The 27,301-nt window shown below is 44.6% G+C and overlaps 1 protein-coding gene across 27 annotated transcripts in view; it reads right to left on the bottom strand.

Moving 5' to 3' along the window:
* Positions 1 to 27,301, bottom strand: part of CAMK2D (calcium/calmodulin dependent protein kinase II delta) — a 708,539-nt gene that overhangs the window by 111,765 nt on the left and 569,473 nt on the right. For 15 of the 27 annotated variants that reach the window (XM_085641477.1, XM_085641473.1, XM_085641468.1 and 12 more), the window contains one exon: positions 21,574 to 21,622. In XM_085641477.1, the coding sequence (XP_085497603.1) occupies positions 21,574 to 21,622 (49 nt within the window). Of the gene's footprint in view, positions 1 to 4,901; positions 4,983 to 21,573; positions 21,623 to 27,301 lie in introns of all 27 variants that reach the window. The other 12 variants (XM_085641469.1, XM_085641470.1, XM_085641465.1 and 9 more) reach the window with 1 other exon arrangement.

Consider the following 27,301-nt stretch of genomic DNA (forward strand, 5'->3'; position numbering starts at 1 on the left):
CCAGCACTAAAAGACAAGCATGGAAGGCTATTCGCTGGACTTATAAAATGAATATCAATTGTTCAGTGTGCTAACGCCAGACCCTTCATAACCTACTGGCAGATTAGTGGTTTTTGGAGGAGCACTGAATAATATTTTTAATGTTTAAAATTCTGCAAGGAGTAAAGATGGCAGGTTGGTAATCCATGCTCTAGAGGGCGGAACTTAGCAATCAAGGTCACATATTAGTTTTGATGACCATCGTTTCTTTATTCAATGCAGAGATTTTAATTTAAGCATAGTGCCCAGGATGCTAGACAAGAGGACTATTGAGGAAAAGGTTGCATGGGGACACTGGTGGTGAATATCAAACTGGAAAAAACAGCAGGAAGGGTGCTCATCCATTATACATCAGATTCACGGGAGAGGTTTGTTTTCTGAATGCTGCAACCACCAGCAGGGGCAGTTCCTCGTAATGGCAGAGGAGTATCGCTCCACTGATTGTGGTCAGTCACAGAAAAATAAAATGATAATAAAACAATATTATTTTATTTTTCTGTGACTGACTCTGGCTTAGGTTTGCATGTGTAGAGCAGGGAGAAGTGATGGGCACTTATAAGAGCACATGTCAGTTTGGCTGGCTGGCTGAGGCCGGCCAAACAGACATGCGCAGTTCTATTTCTCCAATCCAGCTGTGTTGCACAGCTGGGTTGGAGAAAAGCCACAGGCTCCCAGGCACTGTCTTAGCAGCAGACAAGGCTGCTCAGAACAATCCTGGTGCTGCTCTCATGGCTTGAGAGCAGCGCCAGGATTGGGGGGGAGCCAGTGCTTTCCCAGTGAGTACTGGGAGAGAAGCACCAAGAAAGGTGTCGGCGGCAGTGACAGGTAAGTTACTCTTTTATTATTATTTTTCCCCTAAATGCCCGTCCCCTCACTTAAGTTTTGTTGTGGCGGCCACTGACCACCAGCCAGCAATACTTTTAGAAGTGGAAATAGTAACAGTCTTCTAGATTACAATTTTATCAACACTGAGGTCAAGCCCCTTGTGCTAGACAGACATCAAGTGAAAATTGACCACCAGATCCTTGTGACCAACTTACCATTGCAGAAACGAAGATCTGGCGACTATGGAGCAAATGCTAGCTGTACTAAAGTTTGTTATCACAAAGCGTCATAGAATACCAAGATGGAAAGATGACAACTATGTCTCTATGGCGCAATGTGTAACTGACCTAGTGGAAGCAAAATTTAGCAAAAAGCCATGGGATGTTTTGTTTTTTCTCTTTTTTAGTTTTTTGTGGTGCAAACTTGACCTGAAGTTATCAGAGCACTTTACATGAGCCCCAGTTGCATTACAGAAAGACACATTAATTTGTTTGTTAGGTACGGGGAGGTTAAGTGATTTCCCCAGAACCACAGGATGTTGAGCGTCCCTTGCCGAGACTTGAACCCGGTTCCCAGCTTCGAGGTCAACCATGCTAGCCATTAGGCTACATCCTCTCCCCGTGCTTGATATGGTGCAAGCATTTATGAGACTGATTGAGAACAGCTCTTCTCGGTCTCCCGCTGTTCACCCTTGGTGATATCAAGTTTAACTAATAAACATAAAAGTCAGTCATTTTATAGCCGATGAGAGTTTCAGAAACTATTATTAACCAGACCACAGATGCTCTGAAATCAGCCCTGAAGGTAAAATGGACTTGAGGTGGCAACACACAGAATACAAGTACCTAATCGGGTGAAAAAATCAGGTGCAGCAAAGAGCCTGGAATGCACTAAAATCACCAGCCTTGGAAAAGAATAGTAAACCGTTCTAGAAATAGCAGCATGGGGACACTTGGGAGACCGAACTGCCTTGAGGTGCACATGAGAGCTGGTAGATGGGGAACGCATTTTAGTCATTTGTATCCATCACCTAGTTGGTTCCCTCATTTTTTTGGTGAAAAGGATTTATTTCAAGCAAATATGAGTACCTGGGCCATGGAACTTGCATCAGCGTGTAATGCCATTTTCTGCTATGACTTTGTCATGGACTGTCTGAAGCATTACTATAATTAAACCTCTCAACAAAAAAAGGTCTTCGCTCGGATTCCTCGAACTATCCCCTGATCTCTTTGCTTAAGGAGGCAGGAAAAATCTGTCATAAGATCTTGGTAAACTGGAGTGGGTACATAGGAAGAAAATAGTGTGAAATACACAGGTTGGGTGTAGCAAAGGTAAAGTCGAGGTTGGGTTTTGAATAATATTTGATTTGCTCTAAGATGGCAGGGGATACGGATTGCATGGCTTCGTCCAGTGGCGCCTGCACGAGCAGACAGCAGCAAAGGTTAGAAATGAGATATGAGCGGGTACACTGAAGTATTCAGAAGACCATCTGGGATTGACAAGGTAAAGTCCCCTCCATTCTTCAGCTTATGTATCAACCTAGGAGGTATCCAGAAGGATAGTCTGAATCTTGACATGCCCATCCAGGGCACAGAAATAAGTGCTAGACTTTTGAACGTAGATTCTGTATTACTTCCACTAATAGAGATATCAATGCATCATAGATTGAAGTGGTTTGAAAAGTACTATACAGATAAGGACTTGGTGATTCACATTGGTAAAACAAGGTACTTGGGGTACAAATGCAAAATACACACTGAAAAACCTTCCATCTCCATAAATGGAGTTTTACTCGAGTGTGTAAACTGTTTGGACTAGCTGGGTATCCGGCTAGACCAAAGCCTATCCTGGAACTAGCAAAGGGTAATAGCAGAGAGCAGTCTTAGACAGAACCCTGGTGTGGTTTTAAGTTGCAAAAATTAACTTGAAGGTGATTTAATAAGCTCAGTCATTTATCTCTACAGAGCAAAGGCTCTTGCCACCTCAGGCAGAAGTGTGGGTGTGCACTAAAACTAATAACATTCTAAGACATGAGAATTGCTTTGCGAAGAAACCATACTTGTGGTATTAATTGCATCTTAGGTATAATTGCTTTACGTCTTGTCATGCTGTGGGTCAGGTCACTTTTAATACTCTAGCTGAAACATACAGAAAGTTCACCATTCCGTTACCCGCATGAAACACTTGAGGTGTAAAGGGTTAGTGAGTGGCCAGAAAACCATACATTTTATATGGGCAGCATGGGTTCAAGCTGAGGTTTTGTTCCATGTTTTAGTGTGTTATGTTGAAACTCGCCATAAGGCGAAATGTTCCTTTTTGGTTCGATTTTTAACTTGTTCTTTTTATTTTGTTTTTGTATGCAAGGTATTTTTACTTTATGTGCTTCTATGTATTGTGGTTTTTTTTTTTAGGCAAAACAATTAAGTGGGGGTTGTGAATGAATGTGAATGGATGACGGGGGAGGAAGGATGAGTGGGGGTGGATGGAGAGATGATTGGTGAAGGAGGAGTGCTGTTGGCTATATATGGCAATGTTGAAACGTGAAAGGAGAAGTGAAGAAAAGGACTCTGTACATTTTCACAAATGATAGGGCACCTGAAATTGCAAATCTCGATAACTAGAACTGATACCATATGTTTTGTTGCCAATTTAGGGGACCCATCCATGAAAAATTAACTGTTTTCTTTCAGTTCTTTTGAGGCTTTTTGGAGAAGGCCAATCTGCAAAACCACAACATTCGTGGACCATTTCATTAGTGTTTCTTGAGAAGCTTTTGATTTTTAGCTAATTTATGTGGGATTGTACCCCAAAATCTCAATCTGCAACACTACAAAATTAGGGGGCTATTAGTTTAGTGTTTCATAAGAAGCTTAGGAGAATTCGCTCATTTTTGATGCACCATGTGGCTATTCTTTTTCAAATGTTAGGGTGAAATTTCTGCCCCTCCGTCTAGGAAGTGGGACCCATCCATGTTTACTTCACTTATTCAGTGCAACATGGCACTGGTACTTATTCCCCACCACTTCCAAAGTCCACTGCACACCACTGGAGATGTAGAGTACTGGCTTGATCTGCAACATGCACAGATAATAACCATTTTATGATAGGCACACTAAACGTTTTTGGAAGTTCAGCAGAGCGAGAAGAAGAATTCTTATGCAAGACCAGAACCATCTATGCAGTAGAGAAAACCCACTAGGCAAATTACAATCGTAAACCCAAGGCCAAGTAACTGACAAACCTAGTACTATATAAACACACAGACATGACGTTAGCCACTATCCTGCTCATTGCTATCAACTACTTCTGTAAAGCTCCCTCATAATACTCCAATAAGACAGTGTTTTCTTTATTGTTCCCTTCTATCACCAATAGCCGATAGGTCATAATGCTAAGTAGTACATATTCATTTTAGCATGTTTGAATTTCAATAAAATGTATCAAGAGGAGCAAAAGTCTTAAGTAGCATTCCAATACAGCTTTGTGTTTAAGTGTTTAATAAAGTTTGCACAAACTATGGCTTCTTGATTTCGCTGATCTTCAATGTCCTACATAGCTCCTCTAGCTAAGCAGAGGTAGTCATGGTCTGACAAATTATAAAAAAGGTTATTCAAAGTAAAGAAAACGCTTTGCCCCAACAGAAGACATATGAGATGGCAATCCAGCATTTCAAATTATCATCTAGTGGAGAGATTGACTAGGCAACGGTATAAAATCAGCCATCATGCAGAGTGAAACAGACCGCTGTTACTGCACTGCATGACGGCCATGATAGGACATGGAGCAAGTGTGTTGAAATAGCTGAAAATCTGGCTGTGGGCGGTTGTCAACTTGAAAACAAATTTTGACGGAGACCAGAGACAGCGGAGTACACAGCTGTGGATCACATCTGAAAATCTTGATTTTGTCAATCTCAGTTAGTAAAGACCTTCAAACTGTGGCAGAGAAATTCTTCATAACTCTGGTCTACCAACTCTGCAGTCCACAGCCTAGAATCCCCTCCGGTGTAACACTACAGCTACGGGCTCTCAACTTACACTGGACAGAAGATGAAGTGGTCTGAGAAGGCTCGGATTCAGACTGGCTCTTTGAGATTGCATTGTCCGAGCACTTGGCCGCTGAATTGATGGAAAGAAACACAATATATGAGCAAACAAAGATGAAGATGTAGAGCACGACCAGGATCTTCAGCAGGACCTGGCAGATGGAGCAGTCACTGGGACACAGCAAAGATGGCGACCAGCAAGATGAAGAGGAGGAAGAAATGGAAGAGGAGGAGGAAGAAAAGCAGGAGGAGCGGTGAGTACAGCAGAAACTCCCTGAGGCGCACTCGCTTTGGAAGGCTGTCAAGAGGCATGCGGGTGTGAGGAAGGAAAGAACAAAAAAACTGAGAATGGCATGTAAACAATATACAGCAAATCGAAAACAGATCTGAAATAAACAAAAAGTTATTAACTTGGTAAGAAATGCAGTGCGATTTAGGAGGGGATGAGCAGAGGGGGTGTAAAGGAAGGTATGCATAAATGTCTGTTCAGATGCCAGAGCACAGAATGCCCAGTACATTTCCTGACAGCTCACTGCCAGTGCTCTGATTAAATTCCAGATTTGGTGCCAGACTTGAGTCTTTTTTTAATGTCAGGAAATCTCAGACAATGTGGTCCTCCAGGCACACTGAGACCTGGTAAGTCTGAGGCAAAATTACGCTGCAACTTCATGGAATTTTGAAGCATTGAGAAATTAGACTCCTGGCACACCCAGTAGTATAAGTGTTTAAAACTCCGCCATTTGGCAGCACTTCTACAAGTAATTAATATCTTACTGCTCACATGCAAAATTCAGTCAAGGGATGAAAGACTTTGATTAACTTGGTTTTTTAACCGCACATGAAATGTAGTCGTGCACTTTTATACACTTGCTATATAATTATCTGAAAAAACAATGCTCAAAACATTTGACCAACCATCCAATAATGTTATATGGAGCTGACAGCGAAACTACACCAATTCAGGTTTTTTTTCCTAGAGGCTGACTCTGATCAGAGGCAAGATGCAGCTTCAAGGGCTACTTTCTAATATGCTCTTGACAGTTCTGTATACAATTCTCACAGTGGAACATGAACTTTCCTTTTGAAAACAAGCGGGTGCGTTTATTCCTTCGCCCTGCCACTAATGCAGGGTATGATTGCAATAAGTAATAGGGAAACCCAGCCCAAGCAAAATACATCTTGAACTCCTCCTAATATAAAACTAACAAGGTTCCCTGTCCACAGGTATTGCTTGGGGCTTTAAAGTCAGGTTCAAGGACTCTCTCGTTGAAATGATCTGGCACACATCAGAGCAACTGAATGTTGAAGAAACCCCAACATCTATTTCCATCTTCTCACTCATGGTATCATCCCTCATCATTCAAACAGTCAAAACGCGATTAAAAATTAAGTTTCAACCTTTGTTCAGATGCTTTCACTTGTGCAAGTTCTTGGATCATCAACAGAGCACTTTGACCAGGAACATCCGATCTCCGAGTACCTGCTCTGTCCCGGGACAAGATGTACGTTGTTTCGAAGGATCCTGGCCTCCTGTCTCAGAAGAAGGATAAGATTCATCATCTTCCACTCCTATATCTGAACTTGAAGGCTTGCTTTGCATAAACCAGCCTCTTTCAAGAAAATGGGTTATCTTGCCGGGAGGTAGGCTTCGACGCACCCCCGCCTCTCCTCTACTCAATGCATAAACATGCATGGTATAGGTTGGCACGTCAAATAATCAAAATACAAAAAGATACACTACAAACTAAAAAAAAATAGACATCTTTAAATAAATATGAGGTGCTGGTATTTTTCCAGTCTGCAGGAGCCATGGAGGCGAGAAATAAAGGGAGCTTAGATAGTGAAAAGAGTGAACAAGGTGCAACAAAAAGTCAGGTGACTCAATTTCTGACCACACTGCTAATCCCCATGCTACAGAAATGTGCTTTATAAAGGGTCAGGCTTGATGTCTCCACAGTGGAACCCAAGGCTCCAATTTGCTTGTTAAAGAAGTGAGCCAGAAGTAGAATCACTTTAAGAGGGCACTGTAACTGGAGAGGTTTACGGGTCAAACATCCAGAGAAGTTTGCTTTGCTCAACAAATTGTTACATTTATTCTCTGGAATATGAAAAACTCGGGGCACATGGTCAGTTTTGTTGATTGTCCTGCCACTACTATACTGCCAACCAGTGCCAAGGCTTCAGATCTGTGATATGAATGGCATGGTACCAAGGACAAGAAGTCAAGCGGTGGTGCAGGGTAAGAAATTAGATAAAGTGTTACAGATTGCACTAAAGTGATGCTTAGTTTTCAAATAAATAATTAAATGTTAAAAATCAAGAGCAGGGGGGGCGTGGCTACGCGAACATGATGATCGTGTAGTAGATCGACTCCCGTGGCTTTGCCCGAAGTTTCCACCATCCTGATTCTTACATCCGTACCTCAGAGCTGGGACACCCTTGAGGAGAAGCCCCTAGACCCAGCGGACGCCGGGGACAGGTCGAAACGTTCGCCCGCTGCTCCAACTCGGCTCGCCGAAGGAGGGGCCTGACCGGACTCGGAGGCCGGGGCCTGCAGTGGATGCCGGGTCGTGCCAGTTAGAAGGACCGGGGAGCTCGCGCAGCAGACCGGTCGGCCGGCGAGAGACTTTGTCGATCTGGCGGTGAGCGGTATGTGATTGCCCTCCCCTCCCTTACCGCCTTCTGTTGCCTGGACCTGGGACAAAGGCCTAGCAAGTTGTCCGGCGTTAAGGGAACCAAGGTGCTTTTGCAAAACAAGCTGGACAGCTTCACTTATCAGAAATCGAGCACCCCCGAAGCAGCGAACAAAGAAAAGTTGAGCGCCGAGACAGGAGGTGCTCCTCAACACACCCTGAAGGACGTAATGGACGCCATTTCGGGAGTTCGTGCCTCCATGGAACAACGCACCGATGCAATAACTGGAAATCATCCTCATCAGAGTAGACCTCTCCAAAATGAGCAACAAAGTGAAGCAGATGGAGGTCACTTCGTCCAGTCTCCTGGATGATGTCTCGCAGCTGCAAAACGAACTCCGGGACCTTCAAGAAGCAAGCGGAAGCCAAGCTCGATGAGTTTGAGGGGTGCTCTAGAAGAAACAATGTGCGCATTATTGGGGTGCCAGAAAAAGCAGAGGGGCAGGCGGTGGACCTGTTCGTTGAGGACCTTATCACGAACCATCTATGCCCCAAAGGCCTGTCCCGTTTATTTGTGGTCGAGAGGGCCCACAGAGTACCAGGGGGGCGACCAAAACTAGAGGCTCCTCCACGACCAATACTTTCACGTCTACTGAACTTTAGGGACTGCGATGTAATTTTGCAGAGAGCCAGAGTTGCCCCGCCACTCAAGTATGATAACGCCACAATATCCTTTTTCCAGACTTTACTCAAAATGTGCAGAAACTCAGACGTTCCTTTCTTGCAGTCAAGAAGCAGCTATGGGACAAAGGAGCAAAGTACTCGATGCTCTTTCTGTCTCGCCTACGTGTGGAATCCAATGGAAAAGCCTGGTCCTTCGAGCGCCCAGAGGAGGCGATGGACTGGCTGGAGGGCTGGCGTGATGCGAGAGACCACAATGCCAAGTGAGGTTAAAGGAGGGGCTGGTTGTGGAGGGGCAGCACGCACTGACCTGGTAAGACACTTTATTGACCCTTTCCCTGGTTGGTGGCAATAGACACTGATGGGCTGCCAGAGAATTATTTCTTTTCACCCTGCGCTTTGGTCGGGGGGTATTTAACCTGCGGCAACTATGGACATTAGGGTGGCCTAGCTGAGGATCTAAATTGGACATTCTCTTTTGTGATTTGGGCGGCCTGCGGTTGAGATTGTTCCCCATTGTTACCTTCTCTTATGGTTCAAAGGTTGGGTGACAGGCACTCTGCACAGTTCCTCTATTTGAGCAGTTTGAAGCTCAGAGTGCAGGGTAGCAGGGAGGGGGGAATGGGGGTTTGGGGAGAGGGAAAAGTTCAAAGAATTTTTCTGTTACAGTTTAGTTGGTTGTTAGTTGAGACAGGGCAGATGGATATTTTGCAATCTATGCACATGGATAATAGTCACACACATGAACAAGCAGTTAAAACTACTTAGCTGGAATGTTAACCGACTCGGAGATAGGCTAAAGCATACATTGGTCCTCCAGTACCTCAAGCGCCACTCCACGGACGTAGTGCTTCAAGAGACCCACCTGAAGGGAAACACCTGTAAAGCCCTCATCCAGTGGGGCCAATAGATGATCGCGCATGCTGGCTCTACCACTAGCTCACGGGGGTGGGCATCCTCTTGAAAAACACATGTCCCTTTTGCTCTGCAACAGACGCAAACAGATGGAGGTAGATATGTGGTTGCCACGGTACGTTGGGAGGGACACACCCTTAATCTCATTTCAGTATATGTCCCGCCCGGCCTCCAACAAACAACATTCATTGACCTGGGGACGCTTCTATTGGGACTCCCCGAGGGTCTCCTCATTGTAGGCTGGGATTTTAATGCGGTAGTTTCAGGCTCCCTAGACCGCCATCACCCGAGGGATTTAGGTTCCTCGAACCGCTGGCTGCCTGATTTTTTTGACTCCCTGGGACTGACGGACACGTGGAGGGCACTCCATTATACAACACACATTCTTCTCGGGAGCTCACAAGAGCTTCTCTCGCATCGACTATGTGCTCACCCCTGCTATACAAACGGCTTGTATCCGGATGGCCGAACACCTCGCTAGGGGCATCTCGGACCAATCCCCCCGTGGGTGCAAATAGGATTGGGAGAAACGCAGATGGGTGGAATCGCACTGATCAATCCATGGTACCTGCACAACCCGTAGGTCAGGAAAGCACTCCTAAAAACTATTCGGTTTTACTTTCAAGAAAACCAGGGCTCTGTAGAATCCCCGCAGATACTCTGGGAGGTTTTTAAATCAGTTATTCGGGGTAGTGCCATATCTCTTATTGCTGGGACCAAGAAAGAGAAAAACAAAGAATTAGAAAAAATTGAGTCTAACATCTTAGACCTTGAAAGGCTTTCAGATGGGGATCTAACTCCGGACACACTGCATCTCCTACACCTGAAGAGGGAACAATATAAACACATAGCAACAGATAAAGCCAAGAAATTGGGTGCGGAAAAGGATGGTAGGATCTACGAATGGGGAGACAAAGCTGGCAAACTGATTGCCTGGCTCGACAAGAAAGAAAGAGCCAGCAGACAGGTCTCAGAACTGGCGGTCGATGACGGCAACACAGTCAGTGACCCCCTGGCGATAGCGAACGCATTTACAGAACACTTTAGTGAAGTTAACAAATCCAAATCGCCCCTGGGGGAGGAGGACTCGAGAGCCCTCTTGCGATATATCAGATTGCCCATGCTTTCCCCAGACGAAAAATAATATTCAGACAGTAACATTACTACTGCAGAGATAGCACAGGCCATCCGTAGTCATAAGCCGGGGAAGGCCATGGGTCTCAACGGGCTACCCATCGAACTATATAAACTATGCCCTGACCTGCTCTCCCCGCACCTGAAGGCAATGTATGAAGAGAGTAGAAGTGTAGGTGCTCTCCCATCAGACCAGCGTCTGGCCTCTCTGGTAGTTATTCATAAAGAAGACAAACCTAAAGATCTGTACTCCGCATACAGACCCATCTCCCTTCTTAATGCGGAACCCAAAATCCTCACCAAGCTACTGGCTACTAGGCTAATTAAGTTCATCAATAGCTTAGTACACGCTGATCAATCCAGCTTCATGCCCCAGCGGAGTACAGCCCACAATCTGTGGCGGGTGCATGGTGTGTTGGGCAGAGCTGACACGATCCAGGAAGCCGCCATTATACTTTCTCTGGATGCCTCGATGGCTTTCGACACCCTCAAATGGCCATATCTCATGGCGGTGCTTGAGAAGCTGGGTTTCGAGCCTACCTTTATGTCCTGGATCAGGCTGTTGTATGCGGCACCACAGGCACAAGTAGCAGTTAACAACAAACGCTTTGAGGCCTTCGACCTAAGCCGAGGTAGTCGTCAGGGGTGCCCACTGTCACCATTATTATTTGCTCTATTACTGGAGCCCCTGGCGGCCTGTATCTGACAAGACCCCGTTATTCGAGGGCTGAAATGGTCAATGGAGTGGGAAGATCGCATCTCGCTATATGCAGATGACATACTCCTCTTTTTAGCTTCCCCCCGTAGATCACTCAGGAGTATCCTGGACATCTTTGCAGCATTCGGGTGACACTCCCGGTTTCTTGATTAATTGGGATAAATCCACAATGTATGTACTCAAGGGTGCCCCTCCTCGGTTGCCTGACGACTGACCCATCCAGACCGCGGAGGGTGGATTTCATTATTTGGGAATATTCGTCACTACAGACCCCAAACTACACTTTGAAAGAAACCTGCGCCCGCCTCTACAGAGGCTGCAGCGAGATATTGCCACCTGAAGGACACTGCCCCTCTCACTCCTTGGAAGGGCAGCTCTCTTTAAAATGATGTCGCTACCCCGTTTCCTGTATGCATTACAAAATGCGCCCAATCCAGTGCCAGCTAGTTATTTCAGGGAAATTGAGGGACTCCAGAGGGAGTTGATTTGGAACGGTAGACCTCGCATAGCGCATAAAAAACTGGTCCTTAACTGGTATCATGGCGTCCTAAGCCTCCCAGACATTAACAAAACACTACTGGGCTGCTCATCTTGCCGCCGTCAACCAAGAACACTTACCGTAGCCCACATGATCCAGGATATGCCATGGACAAATGGCTCCTGCCGGGTGGGAACTATAGTGTAGCATTATACTCTTCCCCCCCCCCACACAAAAGATACCACTCACTGGCCCCACTAAACATACAGTATGGATTTGGCACACCGCCCAGAAAAGTCTGGGTTGGAGTGGTAGGTTAACTCTCACCACCTCTTTGTGGGACTCGGAACAACTGGGTCAGCTGAGGACCTCCAAGGGTTTTGATAGATGGGATCTAACTGGCATATCACGCATAGGAGATCTCTGGTCAAAGTGTAACATTTCAGGCACTACAGCAGCAATACAAATTGAGGGCCACAGAATCCTTCCGATACTTACAGATCCGCCATGCCCTATATGCGGTCATCCCAAAGGGCACCTCGCTCCCTGACTACTCCCCGCTAGAAGATAGGCTCCTGGATGGCTACTTACCGCAAAAAGTGATTTCTCTGACGTATAAGAAACTGATACCTAATACCCCTGACCCCCTTGAGAAACTTAAGGAACACTGGGTTGCAGATGGCCTTAAAATAGATGAGTGGCGAGAAGCGGTGGCATCCCCCCCAGAAGTGGGTATCTGCGCCCGAAAGCCATAGAGGGTGTGGGCAGGTATGCACGTTTATGCACATCGTCTGGGAAGGTGAACATATTCAGCGGTTTTGGCAAGCGATACATTGGACCTTCAGGACGGTTCTGACCAAATATATACACCCTGAAGCAAAGCGCTGCCTCCTCAACATATGGGAGCCTGACCTCAACACCTCTGAGAAAACCTGGGTCACATTAGGTCTTACAGCAGCAAAAAGGGACATTGCACAAAAATGGGGGTCTGACCTACATTGTTAAACTGGAAACAAAACCTTGACTGGTGCATGTTTAGAGAAAAGACTGTATACATAGCACGGGGATGTCCAAAAAAGTGGTCCTCAATTTGGGATAACTGGAATGCATACAGAGGGGATATATGTGAGGCACCTTTGATACCAACAAACGACGAAGACTTGTCTTCTTGAGTCCATGTCACAAAACTGTCTTAAACTGTAATGCTAACGTTAATGTGTATATCTTGCAAGTGATTGACGTGTTGTTTTTCTCTGCTGCTATGTTGATGTCTCTTTATATTCTTTTTATTTTTTCTCTCAATAAAAAGAATTAAAAAAAACAATAGCAGTTTTCTTAGGAACATGTTGCCCTGATCTACAAACAGATTACGTCATCTGGCAAATATTGGAAAACTACTATATCGGCCTACTAGAAATCAAGTTTGACACGGATTACTACTGTGACACACCCAGGTGGTATCACAATGAGCAACGCTGTAAATACAGACATGGAGGCCCTTGGAAGTCCAATAGCTAATCGCAAAAGGCACGAAGGCGGCAACGGCAGACATCTGCAATAGCCTCTTGCTATTTTATGCATTCTCTCCACAGCCTGGATGTTCCCTGGTGGTTTGCCAGTGACTGAGGTCAATATATGGTTGGAATGCGAGAGTGTTTGTGCTTAGCCGTATTCACTCCAACTGTCCACTCATTCATCTACGCGAGTTTCACTGAAACTGTTCGTGTTTGAAAGAAGCACTGGTGTGGAATGAACTGGTGGCGAGGAGCATCTGAACTCACGAAGCAAGTACCTGCAGTGAGAGTTGGAGTTGATGCACTCGAAGGGCCAATTTTAAGTGGGTGCCTATCACTGCTAGGATTAATTATTAATGCTGTATTGAATTGAAAAAAAGCTATGTTCATGCTGACAAGTTTAATGTGGTATTAATTTGAGGAATGTTACACTAATGCTGACCAGGTTAATGCGGTTTTATGATTTATGTTTTGAATGCTGATTTTCACAGTGCCATGCAAAATGTTGCTTACCAATATTACCAAACTTTTTGCCTGTGAATAGTGTGCTGAAGTTTCAAATGCATACTGAATTTTAGAGATGTATTGTTTGAGGTTGAATGCTAGAGTCACATGTTAGTGTCTTCACACTAGTTTCCCGGTCATGTTTAATACGCAGAAGGAGGAGTGTGGGTTGAGTGACATTTTAGTGATGTGAGACTAGTCTTTTGGTCCTTATTTGGGACCATGTTTTTGACCACCTAGGGGGTTTACGGTGTAGGGGCAATGTGTTAAGGCCGGATGGTAAAGTTACCATCATTCCGAAGGGGTTTAGGATGAAGGGGCAGAGTGTATAGCCTAATGTTTTAAGGGATGTGTTTTACTCCCCAATGATATGTCATTCCTGTTTTACTCCCCGATGATATGTCAATCCTTCCTAGAGGTTTAGGGATGTGGGGGCAGTGTGTTAAGCTCAATGCTAAGGAGGTGATGTTGTTACACCCCAATACAGTAGAGGGTAGGTGAAAACCCAGTCCTGTTTAAGTGTATGGTGATGGAGGTATGTGGTTACACCCCAATGAACTAGACTGTGGAAGGAGCTCCAGTCCTGTTTGAGTGTTGTGTTGTGTTGTGGAGGGGATCGAGTATTAAGTGTTTCCTTATTAATGTGCAAATAAGTTTTATATTATCTGTACACTTGTATTACACATTTCTGGGACATATTGATTGCCTGTGGACTTTACCATCATACATCCCCTTGTAGCATTCATTTTATGCCGAGAGTGTTTGTTTGACCTTTTCTGTTCATTTAGTTGGGATGGTATTTATAGTATTGTTGGATGTTTTGTGGAGTGGTGTTTTGCTGTCCTTCATCCTGCTGAATGTTCTATTGTTTTCATAAGGGGGAGATGTATTGTGGCCTCTTGCTATATCATGTATTCTCCCCACAACCTTTATGTTGCCTGCTGCTCAACCAATGAGTGAGGTCATTGTATGGTTGGAATGTTGAGTGTTTGTGCTTGGATGAGTTGACAGTTGGAGTGTATAGGGCTGAGCAGCAGGATGCTGCTCCTGGTCTGGTGGGGCTTTATCTGTAACCTACAACTGAGCTTTATGACCTGCAAGTATCCATCCTTGATTATAACACTGATCATCTATGTTCTCTGTACAGTTGCAAAAGGTGCACCAATATGCCTCAGGATTCTTATTGAGAGTCGGAGTTGCTAATGACATCAATGGCCTACGTAGTGCCAGGGATGGATGTCTCAAGTTCAGACTCCTTTATAAACAGTTCTTAGAGCTTACAAGCAGAACAGTCCCCAGAGGATCGTTCTGGATGAGAAATAGAGGAACAAAGATTGATCAAAATAGCTCTCTGGGGAGAAGAACCGTAAATCTATTGTTTGACCTGCAGAGTCAACAAAGCAAACAGAAATAAATGTCTCTTCTCACTTATCTAACGTGGCAACAATATATCCGTTCCCTGGCAGAACATAAAGCATTTTTTTCTAAAAGTAATAACACTTTTTCAAAGGTCAGAGATAATGGAAGTAAATCGTGTCTACAACAAGCAGAAGAAAATTCCGCAAAAGCAGAAGATATCATTTTGTCGAGCAACAATATAATCTAAGCCAAAATCAGGCCGTCTGAAGCCCCCCCTCACTTTAAGCCTCCTACAACTGTAGCTAGGGCATCAATTCCGCCAACAGTCACCCAAAGCTCAATCCTCTATTCAACACTGCTGTCATGTGGACCCCCCTTACCCTTCATGTCTAATCCCCAAGGTTCTCTTTACTTTTGTTAAACACAATTTTTCCCCCTTTCTTTTATGCAGAAGGAATGTCCAGGAGTGTTAGCTGTTTACATGTTTAAGATATTGTATTAGCATCAATCTGGTCTCAAATTATTAGCTCATGCAATTGTTGTTCTATCTCTGAAAACCAATAAAAAGATGTATTACGAAGTCAGGCCGTCAAAAAGAAAGACTGCGTTATACACACCAGAGCAGGCCCTGCACACTCAGAGGTGGTAAAACTGTACTGAGAGGAGAAAATGAAGCAGAAGTAGGTTACAATGAAAAGAAACAACAGGGTACTAAAGCAATAAGAAATACCATTTCCAAAGCAATAAGAGTAATTTCAAGAATAGACTGTGCAAACATGCGAAGTGTTGCCAGATAATAAAAGCAACAAATAAAGGATGAAGTGGTGAGTGAAAAACTAAAAACCTTTCATTAGTATTGATATTTATTTAGTGGTTATAATAAGATAGTGAGCACACTCTAGCTAGATTTATGGTGAAGGAGCAATGAAAACTGGTGGGCCAGTGGAAGCATCACTATCGCATGGAATTTAGGCCCGCTGTTCATTTTCAGGAGACCCGGACATCAGGCACTTTAGCACTCGAACTTGATTTCAATAATGGTCAACTCACCCATCCATGCTGCCATTCTTCCTCAACCGGGAAAAGCCCTCATCTTCTCCACCCACTTCCCTACAGCCTGCTGCTCCACTTCTTCCTGATGCCAGGCAGGCCACCTCAGAGTACATAGCAGGGCAGTACACAAATTACAGCCGCATGAGGACATATAACGATTTAAGCTTGATTTTCAATACAGCCATTAGAGATCCACCTAGTTTCAACAATGATCTCCACAGACCTCTTACCATATCTCAACCACCCCATTTTTATTCATCTGAGAATCTCAGACCACCCATTACTCATGTAACTCTTGGGGACCAAAAACTCCTAAGAGGAACCCAAGAAACCACCCTCACTCCAGCATGTAATCAGGCCCTGAGCATGACCTCCTCAAGCAGCGGGGCGTAACACAGGCCCCCACATCGCGGGGGTCCACAAGCTCCAGGGCCCCCCCTCGGCACTGCACTCTGGCCAGAGAGCTCCTGATTGAGCCTTTGTACCGTGCAGGGAGGCCCCCTCAATTTTCGTTACGCTAGTGTCAAGCAGGCGGTGAGTCAACCCTACTTACTGGCATTTACTTCTAGGGCACTGTTAGGTGGGACTTTTCTGATCACTTCGAGAACATGGTTTAAAAACTGTTTGCAAGAAAAGCAAAGGAAACAGCAGTTTCTGGAGCTGTACCTCAGAGTGAAGATAATCTGAAAGGGCTAGAGATCCAAAGTTACGTTACTTAACAAGACAAATTGGCACATCTTGACCGTATCTAAGCATTGAACGTTTTCTTCTAGTTCTACATCTGATGCACTCTAAATTTGGGGAATGTGGAAGACAAGTTCTCTTTTTACCTAGAAGAAAATAAAATATGTAGCACGGTGTAGCTGATGTTTTAGGGCATTATTTGCATTTATTTTTTATTTTTACTTAGATAGAGGTCTATTAGAGTGTATTACTGCCCTAAAGAAAAGCAATCGTGGATTTCTACTACACCAGAAGTCGACGAACTTTCTTATTAGATCTATTTTTTTTAACACTTAATCTAGAAGCTCAGAAAACTGGCATAACGTCTACTGTGATATTATAACAGAATAGTTTCAATTCATTACAAGACTCAGATTATATAGAAGAGGTAATGTGATGCTTATGGTCAACTGGTGTACATTCCTTCTAAATTATTTCCCCCCTCTCAGTGGAGGCCAGTATTAGCATTTCACTGAAACTTTCACAGAGGCTGGCAATGGAAGGTGTCAAATATTGATAACTGGTACACAAGAAATTCACTGTAGTGGCCACACGGCTGTTTATTTGATCTGAGTTTTGTGGCTGGCAGCCCTGTCAAGTTTAACACATCTCGGTTTTTGCAATTTTATCACATCCTTCGAGACCTTACAAATTTCCCTTGCTAGTCTTGAGCATGGCAAGACCTCACCATCAAATTTAAGTTTCATGTAAAAGTAAAGAACCAAACAGTACCGGGTCACATGAAACTGGTAGTGCCATGGGTTTGGATGGCCACTGGGGCGAAAACCATCCATTACAGAATGATAAAGAAGACTGCAGTATTGTGTGATCTGCTGTGAACCAGATGAAAATTAGCATTTAAGCTCACATTTCAAAATGACAATTTTTAAATAGTAGCTTTTTGATATAGGTCTGTCTGCCAGAGCTTCAGTCACAGCGTGTAAGTGTGTGATACTTGCCCCAGCTGTGTAAATTATTTTCCAAAACGTAGAGTCTGAGACATCTAAAAGTCCTCGGTGAGAAAAAGGGCAGAGACTGGACATGGAAAAGAAGCAGTCAATTCAGACCAGGAGGGCAATCTGTAAAATATAGGTCCTAGATATAGGTAAACTGCAAAATAACTAAAGCCTGTGGGATGTGTGGTCTGCTCTGGCCTGCATTCTGGTGAGGAGCCTACCTCCTGAATGAGAAGACACCTGCAAGCTGAAAGCACCAGTACAGAGTTATCTGCACTACACAGGGAAATATCATGTTATGAACTTTGCTTGATGGCGAGAAGAGGAGTAACTTCTATTGAACTCTAAGATGCTAGATATATTATACTACTACATTATCACTGGGCTCTATTTCAACCATCAAGATGGAAACTTTCTTTCACTGAGATACTGAGGAAACCCTGTAGCACCTACATGAGAAACATGCTACCTACTTAGATAGTGTAAGTGCAGCTCAGGGTGTGGCAGGGAGGAATAAAGAGAATTTCCTCACTGCAAAACCGGTTTAGCACAAATTCAGAAATTAGAAGGCAGACCTGACTGAGTCCTCACTGGATATAGACAATCAGCAGTAGCAGTTTGACCTGAAAAACTCCAGTACCTCACAATCAAGAAAGAGAACGCTTCACTAGCATCTTAAAATGCATCCAGCTGTGGTCAGTGAAAAATACCTACTCCAGTTGGAGATTTTAGGTTCAACTCTGCCTGGTGTGTCATGACTTGCAAGCGTCAGACTCTATAGCTGGCTCACCTGTAACATCATCTGGTTCACCTTACTGGACAGATTTTTACTTGGAGAGATTTAAGAGTGATGGGGAAATGCTTGATTGACTGAAAGCCAAATTTCAGCGGAATTCTTTGAACGCATGAGTTATCCTCATAGTTATCTGGTTGCTCTAAAGCCACAAACCAGTATTTCATGACACAAAGGTGCATGGAGTGTGACTAAAGCAATTTTTTTTTTGCTCTTCGCAGGATGAAGAACAAGGTTACCTTAGGAGTAAAGACTCCATATGGTCAGCAGCTGGTGTGGTGGAACACATCTGTTGATGTTCATGGGCCACACAGCTGTGCTTTTTCCAACAATCACACATTCCTTTATTAGAGGCCAATGCATGTATTTTTCAGTGCGTTATGTACTACAGTTTTGCATGTGTTGCCAAAGAGGAGCTGGCTAACAGTTGTGGTTTGAATATTGTTCTGTCAGAAGTAATGGGATCTGACATGACAGGACCTCGCTTGGGAAGATCACATGAAAGGGCTGCAGATAAAAGAATGCACTTTATCTTACACCATTAACCCAGGGCTTGAAGGACTGAATAGTGTCCAAAATTACACCCAGGTACCTTACATCCTTGCTAAGATAATGGGGGGCTCCTTTGTGGTTCTGCTAAAAAATAGCAATGGTGGGTTTTCGTGTGGATTAGGAGTGCCTCACTCTAATGGTATAAAGACAGACACTTCTGATAAACACAAATCGATATATTTCCTAGGCAGTCAGCTACATGTTGCTAGCACCCAATTTCATTTTAGAGTTGAAAATGAATATGGGTGGAATTGCTGTAGATGTGCTAGCCTGGAGCAATGTAAAATCCTTCCCAGGGGTATTGTGCACTTTAAAAGCATTCAGTGAAAGGACAGTGCCCCAAGGATTATCCCATCATAGTGAATAAACAGCCAGAGGAATGCCTTAAACCTTCTCCTGTAGGGAACTTTACCACTCGTATCGATTACTAGAGGATAGAAGATTAGTGTGTGCTCAATGGTGCTGAAGGCTACAAAGACGTCAAAATGGATTAAGGACTGTTCATTATCTTTGTTGTGTGGCGTTTCAGCAGAACAAGATGTTATATTTTAATCTTTGCGCAAGTGCAGTGGGCAGGATGTAGGATTTAGAGATCTAGCATTTGGGACAGTAACTGGAAGACTAGTTGTATTGGTCTCAACAAGATAGGAAAAAACAACTTCTACAAGCTATTTGAGGATATCCTCCAAAGGAGGTTTTAGAAAACAGGTGGTAAATTGAGTCTTTAAGCACATTACTTTAGTTATTGTCCTGCTTATTCTACACCAACAAGCAGACAATACCTAAATGTTATTTGAAAGAGTAAAGGAGACATCTTTCTTGCTGTGAAAGATGACTATACTCTAGGTTATTTGTTAAGTAGCCGCCAAGATTACAAGTAGATACCAGGATTTGCAATGCATAAAAGCAGTAATTCTACTTCATGAAATTGCACAGTTCCAGCTTTTCTTGGTTTCTTTACGCTTGTGACCCCCTTGATGCAAATTGCTTTTCCAAATATTTTGGTTGTAGGAACCCAGAGGTAGTACAGAAACCGACCATAAAATGTGATCATCACTGGATCTTTAAGAGCACAAACTTACTAAATACATATGAATCCTAATAACACCAGACTATTTAAAGGTAAAACCCTTTGTGAAAGTATTTTGTTGTAGTGCATGAAAACTAACTCTATTACAACTTGCAATTTGGAAGAGGTAGAACTGAGAACTTAATAGTTATGAGGACAAGACACTATTTGTATTTCTGAAAAGCAGTTTAAAATAATTAATCTAAAAGACATTCCGCCTTTAATAGTGCTCTAATTATCATAGCACGGTAAGGAAGGATGGGCTTCATTAAGAAATTGTCTGAGATTTACTTGAAAAGGGCTATTTTTGAAAAATATAATTGACAATGTTTAAGGCAGGAGAAAAACAGTAGCCAAAGAGTTTGGTTTGAGCAGGCAGGGCACGGATGTAACTATGGCATCTGAACAGAATTAAACATGTGCAAATATGTAAACAAACCCAAATAAGTAACTTTGCATGATGAAGGGCATGTAAATGGAAGCAGAGAAAAATCATAACATTTCAGCGGTGCCAGTGAAACACATTTTAATTTCCAAACAACTCAGAAACTATCAATCGGCTTCTTTTTTAGTTGTGCAAAATGTAGCACAAGTGCATCGGAACAGCCCAGATTTTTTTTTCTTTCAAGTCAAAGTAATCAGGCGCCTTATTCCAATGAATTAAAAAAATACAACTACCAGGACCAATCAGGCTGTCAAATGAAAGCCCAGGATTGCACACATGATGTCCTGACAGTACAACTCATTTTGGTCACCCAATTGGCCTACACCATATCTTCCTTAGTAAAATTACTACCACATCCTTACAAAGGTGTAAATCCCGCCTGTGGTGAAGTATATTCTCTGGACACATTAAAGATAAATAAAATACTCTGCTCCTGAACACAGCTATAATCTGTCACCAAGAGCACCTAAAAAGTGCATAAATTCTATGCAAGTCACTTGGCAAATACCATTGTCAACATTTTTGCCGCAAAATCTCCTGTGAGCTTTGCAAAATGGTGGCATGCCTGTAGTCGCCTGGTGGGTGCAAATCAAATTCCCCAAAACATCCCTGCCCTCAACATTCAAATTTATATTCCAAACTATTAAACTGCAAGATGGCAGCAGTGACCCCATAATAGAAGGGACAGAACATGTTTGGATTTTTTGACAGTAAGACTGCATTGATACACAAGATGGTTGAAACTATCAATCAACAAGGAATACATGCTGCAAACAGCATTGCCCATACCACCTAACATCTACAGCTTGATTCAAACTAGAATGAATCTAGCAGGGCCAGCAAGATCACTGCACAAGTCCAAATATTTATCTGGCATCTCCTCTTTACAGTACTTGAATCTTCAGACAAATACATTGACAAGGACAACGCCAAAAATTGCATCATCATTTTAGGGATAAGACTAAAAAAGATCCTGCCACCAACATTCCATTACAGAACTAATTCCTGATTGTTTAGTGCTTAGATGCTTTAATAAAAATTAGATCCTCCCGACTCAAGTTATTTGTAAAGAATAGGTGCCACCGAAACAAAGCTAACAGTGTGCTACTTTATTTAACTTTCCGTCTTTGACCATACCTCGCACATCTTCATCTTCAATTGTCGTGTTGACGCTCTCCGTGGATTCCTGTCAAGAAGGAGACATGCAAATGAAACCTAAAGGAAGGCAACAGGTACAAGTCACACATGCTCTGAACAATTTCATGGTAAGTCGGTGGTCATACGGCCCACCGGATGAATGTTTAATTCTCATGCCAAAGGATTAAGAAATATTGAGATGACCCAATGCCAAAGCAAAATACACCACAAAAATTCCATGAAACACAGTTCAGTCAAACACACTACTTTAATTTGACATGCAAAAATGGAAAAATATCAACTGGCCTCAAAAATGGAAAGACTGGAAGCCACAACAGTAACGATTTTAAACAGCTTAAGATATGGGACATCTATGCACATATGGGAAAGCTAAGCCTGATGGGCGCGATGGAAGTGATTGCAGCAGGACCTAAATCTCATCATTGACCAAACATCTTAGTTTAGATACAGCCACAGTGGTGAAACTTGTTATCGATGGTTGATGTATCAGAACGTATGACATCAAGATTCTGATTAGAATAGTCACTTTATAAAAGAGGGTGCAGCAAAACGTTAACTACGTCAAAAAACAAACTCTCCACAGAATGACAAAGTTTCATTAGCAAGTACATGTAAATACACAGATTGTTTACTGGTAATCAACATTTTTACTCGTCATACTCTTCCTCGGCTGTACCTGTGAGGCGATTCCAACTACAGGGTAGGAACACTACCATAACTATTGAAATGTGAGGCCCAGTCGTCTCCTCTCTGGCCCTATAGTGAGGACTGACCAGGTTGACATAACTGGCAGTCTCCTGGCTTGATCCACTGCCAGATCGCCAAACTCAGGTTAGTGTTAGAACAATGAAGATTAGAACCACAAGTTAATTACTGGCAAACCATTTTGGCTTTATCCTTAGCTCTCTTCCCTGACCGGGTTCTTACCTACGAGGACCACCAAAGCCATTTGTTAATAGAGGACAATCACAAAGAAACACCATGACCTACAATTTTACTTACCATTTGTACGTATATTCAAACGTAGTAGAACAGACATCTCCCTCTTGTAGTCTACAACACTAAATTATGATGCAGCTTAAGAAAACTTTGCACACCTGCCCAGGTGGCCACTAATCCACTTATAGATGAACTCTGAATCCTGCAATGCATTCAGCAATTGTGCTACTGAAGACACCATAGAAACACTTGACATACCCATCTCCTGAGAGAAACTACTAGATGCTCTTTATGGCCTTATGGTCCTTACTTCAGCGCCAAATGTAACACACAGGTTATTAGACAAAGAATGCAGCTGCCCTTTACAAACAACCAGAAAATCCTTCTTGTGTCCAAAGACTCTATTTTCACTTCATTGAGGGTTAGGAAATAAAACAGTACTGATAATAGTAATATATTAACACTGTCTTGTAAGGTAGGGAAGATCAATATTTTGGGCTTGAATATCGGGTTGGTCAAAATGGCAATCTGTTCAACTGATGAAAAACAGTTTACCCAACCTTCCAACTGTGGACACTGGCATTAATAAAATCGCTGTCTTTGTATGAAATGTTAGACTTTAACAATGTTAACGTCTCAAAACGCTGAGACTGAAGTGCTCTAAGAACTGTGTATGTCAGTATGGAGTAAAATCTAAATATTCTTTCTTTTTTGTGTTCTTATGGTCCAGAAGAATGACATTCATTAGCATTTCTTTTCTGGAGTGATCAGGTAAATTGCCTTGAACCAACTCTGATAATGATCTCAAGCTATGGGAGTCACATGTTCTCCTTCAAAAGTCACCCTGCAAAAAGGCCTATTTATCCACAATCTTGTTCACATGCTTGAGGGTGGAATCTTGATCCATTAAAGATTAAGTGAACGGACGAGAAATATTCAGGTCGACCATAGGCTCTGGGCAAGCATTATCTATTGAAACCTCCTTTCTTGAGACAAGGGGAGGGACTGAGTTTTTGCTATTTCTGCCTTTACATGACTTTTGACTCCATGCTACCATATATCTTGGACTCAATTGTAGTAGTAGAATGGACAAGGCCTTTCCTGATAGAATGGTTCCCTCTCTCTAACCCACAAATCATTGCTGTGGACATCACAAGGAAATGCTAACCTAGAACTGCAAAGTCACCTTGAAATATACGGCCTACATTCCTGCGACGCCCATTCCCCCTTAGTAGCGCCACCCACTGTACATCCATGGTTTCTGCACATCTTTGTCTGCTGGGTAGTTCAACAAACCTTGGCACCCAACACTGCAGGATAACTCACGAGCCTTATGTTTGGCACAGTACAACGGCTTAAATATTGCAGCATGATCCTACACAAATAATTGACATCCTCCCCTTCTACTCAATCTGGTACCATTGTCGCACTTAGGAATGCTAGTAGCAGAAACTGCGGTCCTCAGAGAGGAGACTCTCCTGCAGCGTCCGATCTACTGGAGAGTCAATTGTCATAATGGTCTCATAAGAACCAGAAACAAAGCCAGGAAGCCTATGGTGCTGGCTACCTCCTTATGGAAGGCGGGAGTAGAGGACTGAATTGTATTAACAGCAGCTATAGTGCCTGTCCTGAGAGGGAATGGTTTCAAAGATGAGGGACGAGGAACAGTTCGGTGTATCTAATTATTTTTATTTCTAGAAACAAGCACATTTTAATGTTAATCTTGTAATAAAAACGGTTTTAGACATGAATACATGTTGCAGTACTCAAACTTCAACGAGGCTATACATAAATAGCATGAGGTAAGGTGTGGTGGCGCATAAATATGCTTCTGTGGCAGAGCCGTATTAAACACGATTGGCAACTTCATTTCATAGCATGCCCATTAAACTGATGTATGACAAAGACCGAAATGCTCCATATTTGATAGATCAAGGCTCGGTTTCATGCTTGATAGTTAAAAGGAAATGAATCATGAAAACCGCAACAGGATTTATTGTTTGGACGCCATTTTTTATCCATAGCGGTAAAATCTGAGAGAGTGATAAAGTGCGTAATTCTTGTACTCTGCTCGAATAACAAAATCTGTCGAATGCAATGGAGCAAACACAATTAATGGAGGCAGAAACAATGTAATCTAACCTGCACTTTAATACCCGGCTCAATTTGTCATGTCCCGATTCAGTAACTATTTTGAGATATTCAGCCGTGGAAAGTGAAGTGTTAATAATAATTGACAATGACTCGGTCAGAATCTCACCTTAGAAATACAGGTAAATAAATAACCACTATAGCGGGAAGCGCAAAGTTAGAGATTGGACGGTGCAATCCATAGGACAAAGTTGTATTTAAATCAATCAATCAAAGGCATTTATAACGCGCACTACTCACCCGGAGGGTCTCAAGGCGCTTGGGGGGGGGGTCCGCTACTGCTCGAACAGCCAGGTCTTGAGCTTCTTCCTGAAGGAGGGGTGGTCTTGGGTCAGGCGTAGGTCAGGAGGGAGGGAGTTCCAGGTCTTGGCGGCCAGGTGGGGGAAGGACCTTCCTCCTGTTGTCGCTCTTCGGATGCGGGGGACGGCGGTGAGGGCGTGACTGGTCGATCGGAGATGGCGTTTGGGAGCGTAGAAGTTGAGGCGGCTGTTGAGGTAACTCGGGCCTTGGTTGTGTAGGGCTTTGTGTGCGTGGGTGAGGAGCCGGAAGGTAATTCTCTTGTTGACCGGGAGCCAGTGCAGGTCTCTCAGGTGTCTGGAGATGTGGCTGTGTCTGGGGATGTCGAGGATGAGTCTCGCTGAGGCGTTCTGGATCCGCTGGAGTCTCTTCTGGAGCTTGGCGGTGGTTCCGGCGTAGAGGGCGTTGCCGTAGTCCAGACGGCTGGTGACGAGGGCCTGGGTGACCGTCTTCCTGGTCTCGGTGGGGATCCACCGGAAGATCTTGCGTAGCATGCGCAGGATGTTGAAACAAGACGAGGAGACGGCGTTGACTTGTCTGGTCATGGAGAGGGAGGAGTCCAGGATGAAGCCCAGGTTGCGTGCGTGGTCTGTCGGTTTGGGTGCGGTGCCCAGGGCGGGGTGCCACCAGGAGTCGTCCCAGGCGGAGGGCGAGGAGCCCAGGATGAGGACTTCCGTCTTGTCTGAGTTCAATTTCAAGCAGCTGGTCGTCATCCATTCGGCTACGTCTTTCATCCCTTGGTGTAGGTTGGCTCTGGCGGTGGCGGGGTCGTTGGTGAGGGAGAGGATCAGCTGTGTGTCGTCGGCGTAGGAGATGATATTGAGGTTGTGTTGGCGTGCGATGGCCGCAAGGGGGCTCATGTAGACATTGAAGAGGGTGGGGCTGAGCGAGGAGCCTTGGGGAACACCGCAGATGACTTCTGTTGCTGCAGATCTGAACGGGGGTAGGCGAACTCTGTCCTTCCAACGAGGAAGGAGATGATCCAATCCAGTGCCTTCTCCTGGATTCCAACGAGGAAGGAGATGATCCAATCCAGTGCCTTCTCCTGGATTCCGACGTTGTTGAGGCGCTGCACTAGGGTGCGGTGGCAGACCGTGTCGAATGCCGCGGAGAGGTCTAGGAGGATGAGGGCCTCTGTTTCTCCGTTGTCCAGCAGGGCTCGGATGTCATTGGTGGCAGCGATGAGGGCGGTTTCGGTGCTGTGGTTGGCCCGGAAGCCAGACTGTGAGGGGTCGAGGGATGCGTTAGTCTCGAGGAAGGCGGCCAGCTGCTTGTTGACTGTCTTCTCGATGACTTTGGCTGGAAACGGGAGGAGCGAGATGGGGCGGTAGTTCTTGAGTTCGGTGGGGTCCGCTGTTGGTTTCTTTAGTAGAGCGCTGAGATCGGCGTGCTTCCAGCTCTCCGGGAAGGTGGCGGTGTCGAAGGAGGTGTTGATGATGTCCCACAGGTGGGGTGCGATAACAGCGTCGGCCTTGTTGAAGATGTGGTGAGGGCAGGGGTCGGCTGGGGATCCGGAGTGGATGGAGTTCATCGTGCGGATGGTGTCTTCGGTGTTGATCGGTGTCCAGGCGCCAAGGGTGGTGGTGGGGGGCGTTGGTTCGGTCGTGGGGGGCGTTGTTTGTGTGCTGAAGCTGTTGTGTATGTCAGCGATCTTGTTGTGGAAGTACGAGGCGAGGGAGTTGCAGAGGTCTTGCGATGGGGTGATGTCGTTACCGGCGTTGGGGTTGGAGAGCTCTTTCACGATGTTGAAGAGTTCCTTGCTGTTGTGTGCGTTGTTGTCCAGGCGGTCCTTGAATGCTGTTTTCTTGGTGGCGTGGATCAGTTGATGGTGCTTTCGGGTGGCGAGCTCGAGGGTAGTCATGTCTGGTGTTGGGTCTCTTCTCCAGGCTTTCTCGAGGGCTCTGCAGTTCTTCTTGGAGCATTTGAGTTCGTCGGTGAACAAAGGGGCCTTCTTGCTGCCGGGTCTGCTGGGCGGGGTCCTCAGAGGGGCGAGTTCGTCCGCACAGTTGCTGATCCACTTCGTGAGGTTGTCGGCGGCCTGGCTGGGGTTCGCTGAGCTGGCGGGAGGGTTCTGGCTCAGGGATGCGGCGAGTTGGTCGGCTGTGATCTTGTTCCAGCTTCTTCGTGCAACCTGTGGCTGGTGGTGGTGGTGGATCGTGGTCCTTCTGAAGCTGAAGTGGATGCAGCTTTGGTCCGTCCAGTGGAGTCCGGTGGCGTGGCTGAAGACGATATCCTTGCTGGATGAGAAGACGGCGTAGAGTGTGTGTCCGGCGAGGTGGGTGGGGGTGGTCACCAGCTGCTTGAGTCCGAGGTTGGCGAG

The sequence above is a fragment of the Triturus cristatus genome, chromosome 2_2, assembly GCF_964204655.1.
Source record: "Triturus cristatus chromosome 2_2, aTriCri1.1, whole genome shotgun sequence".
NCBI classification, from domain to species: Eukaryota; Metazoa; Chordata; class Amphibia; order Caudata; family Salamandridae; genus Triturus; species Triturus cristatus.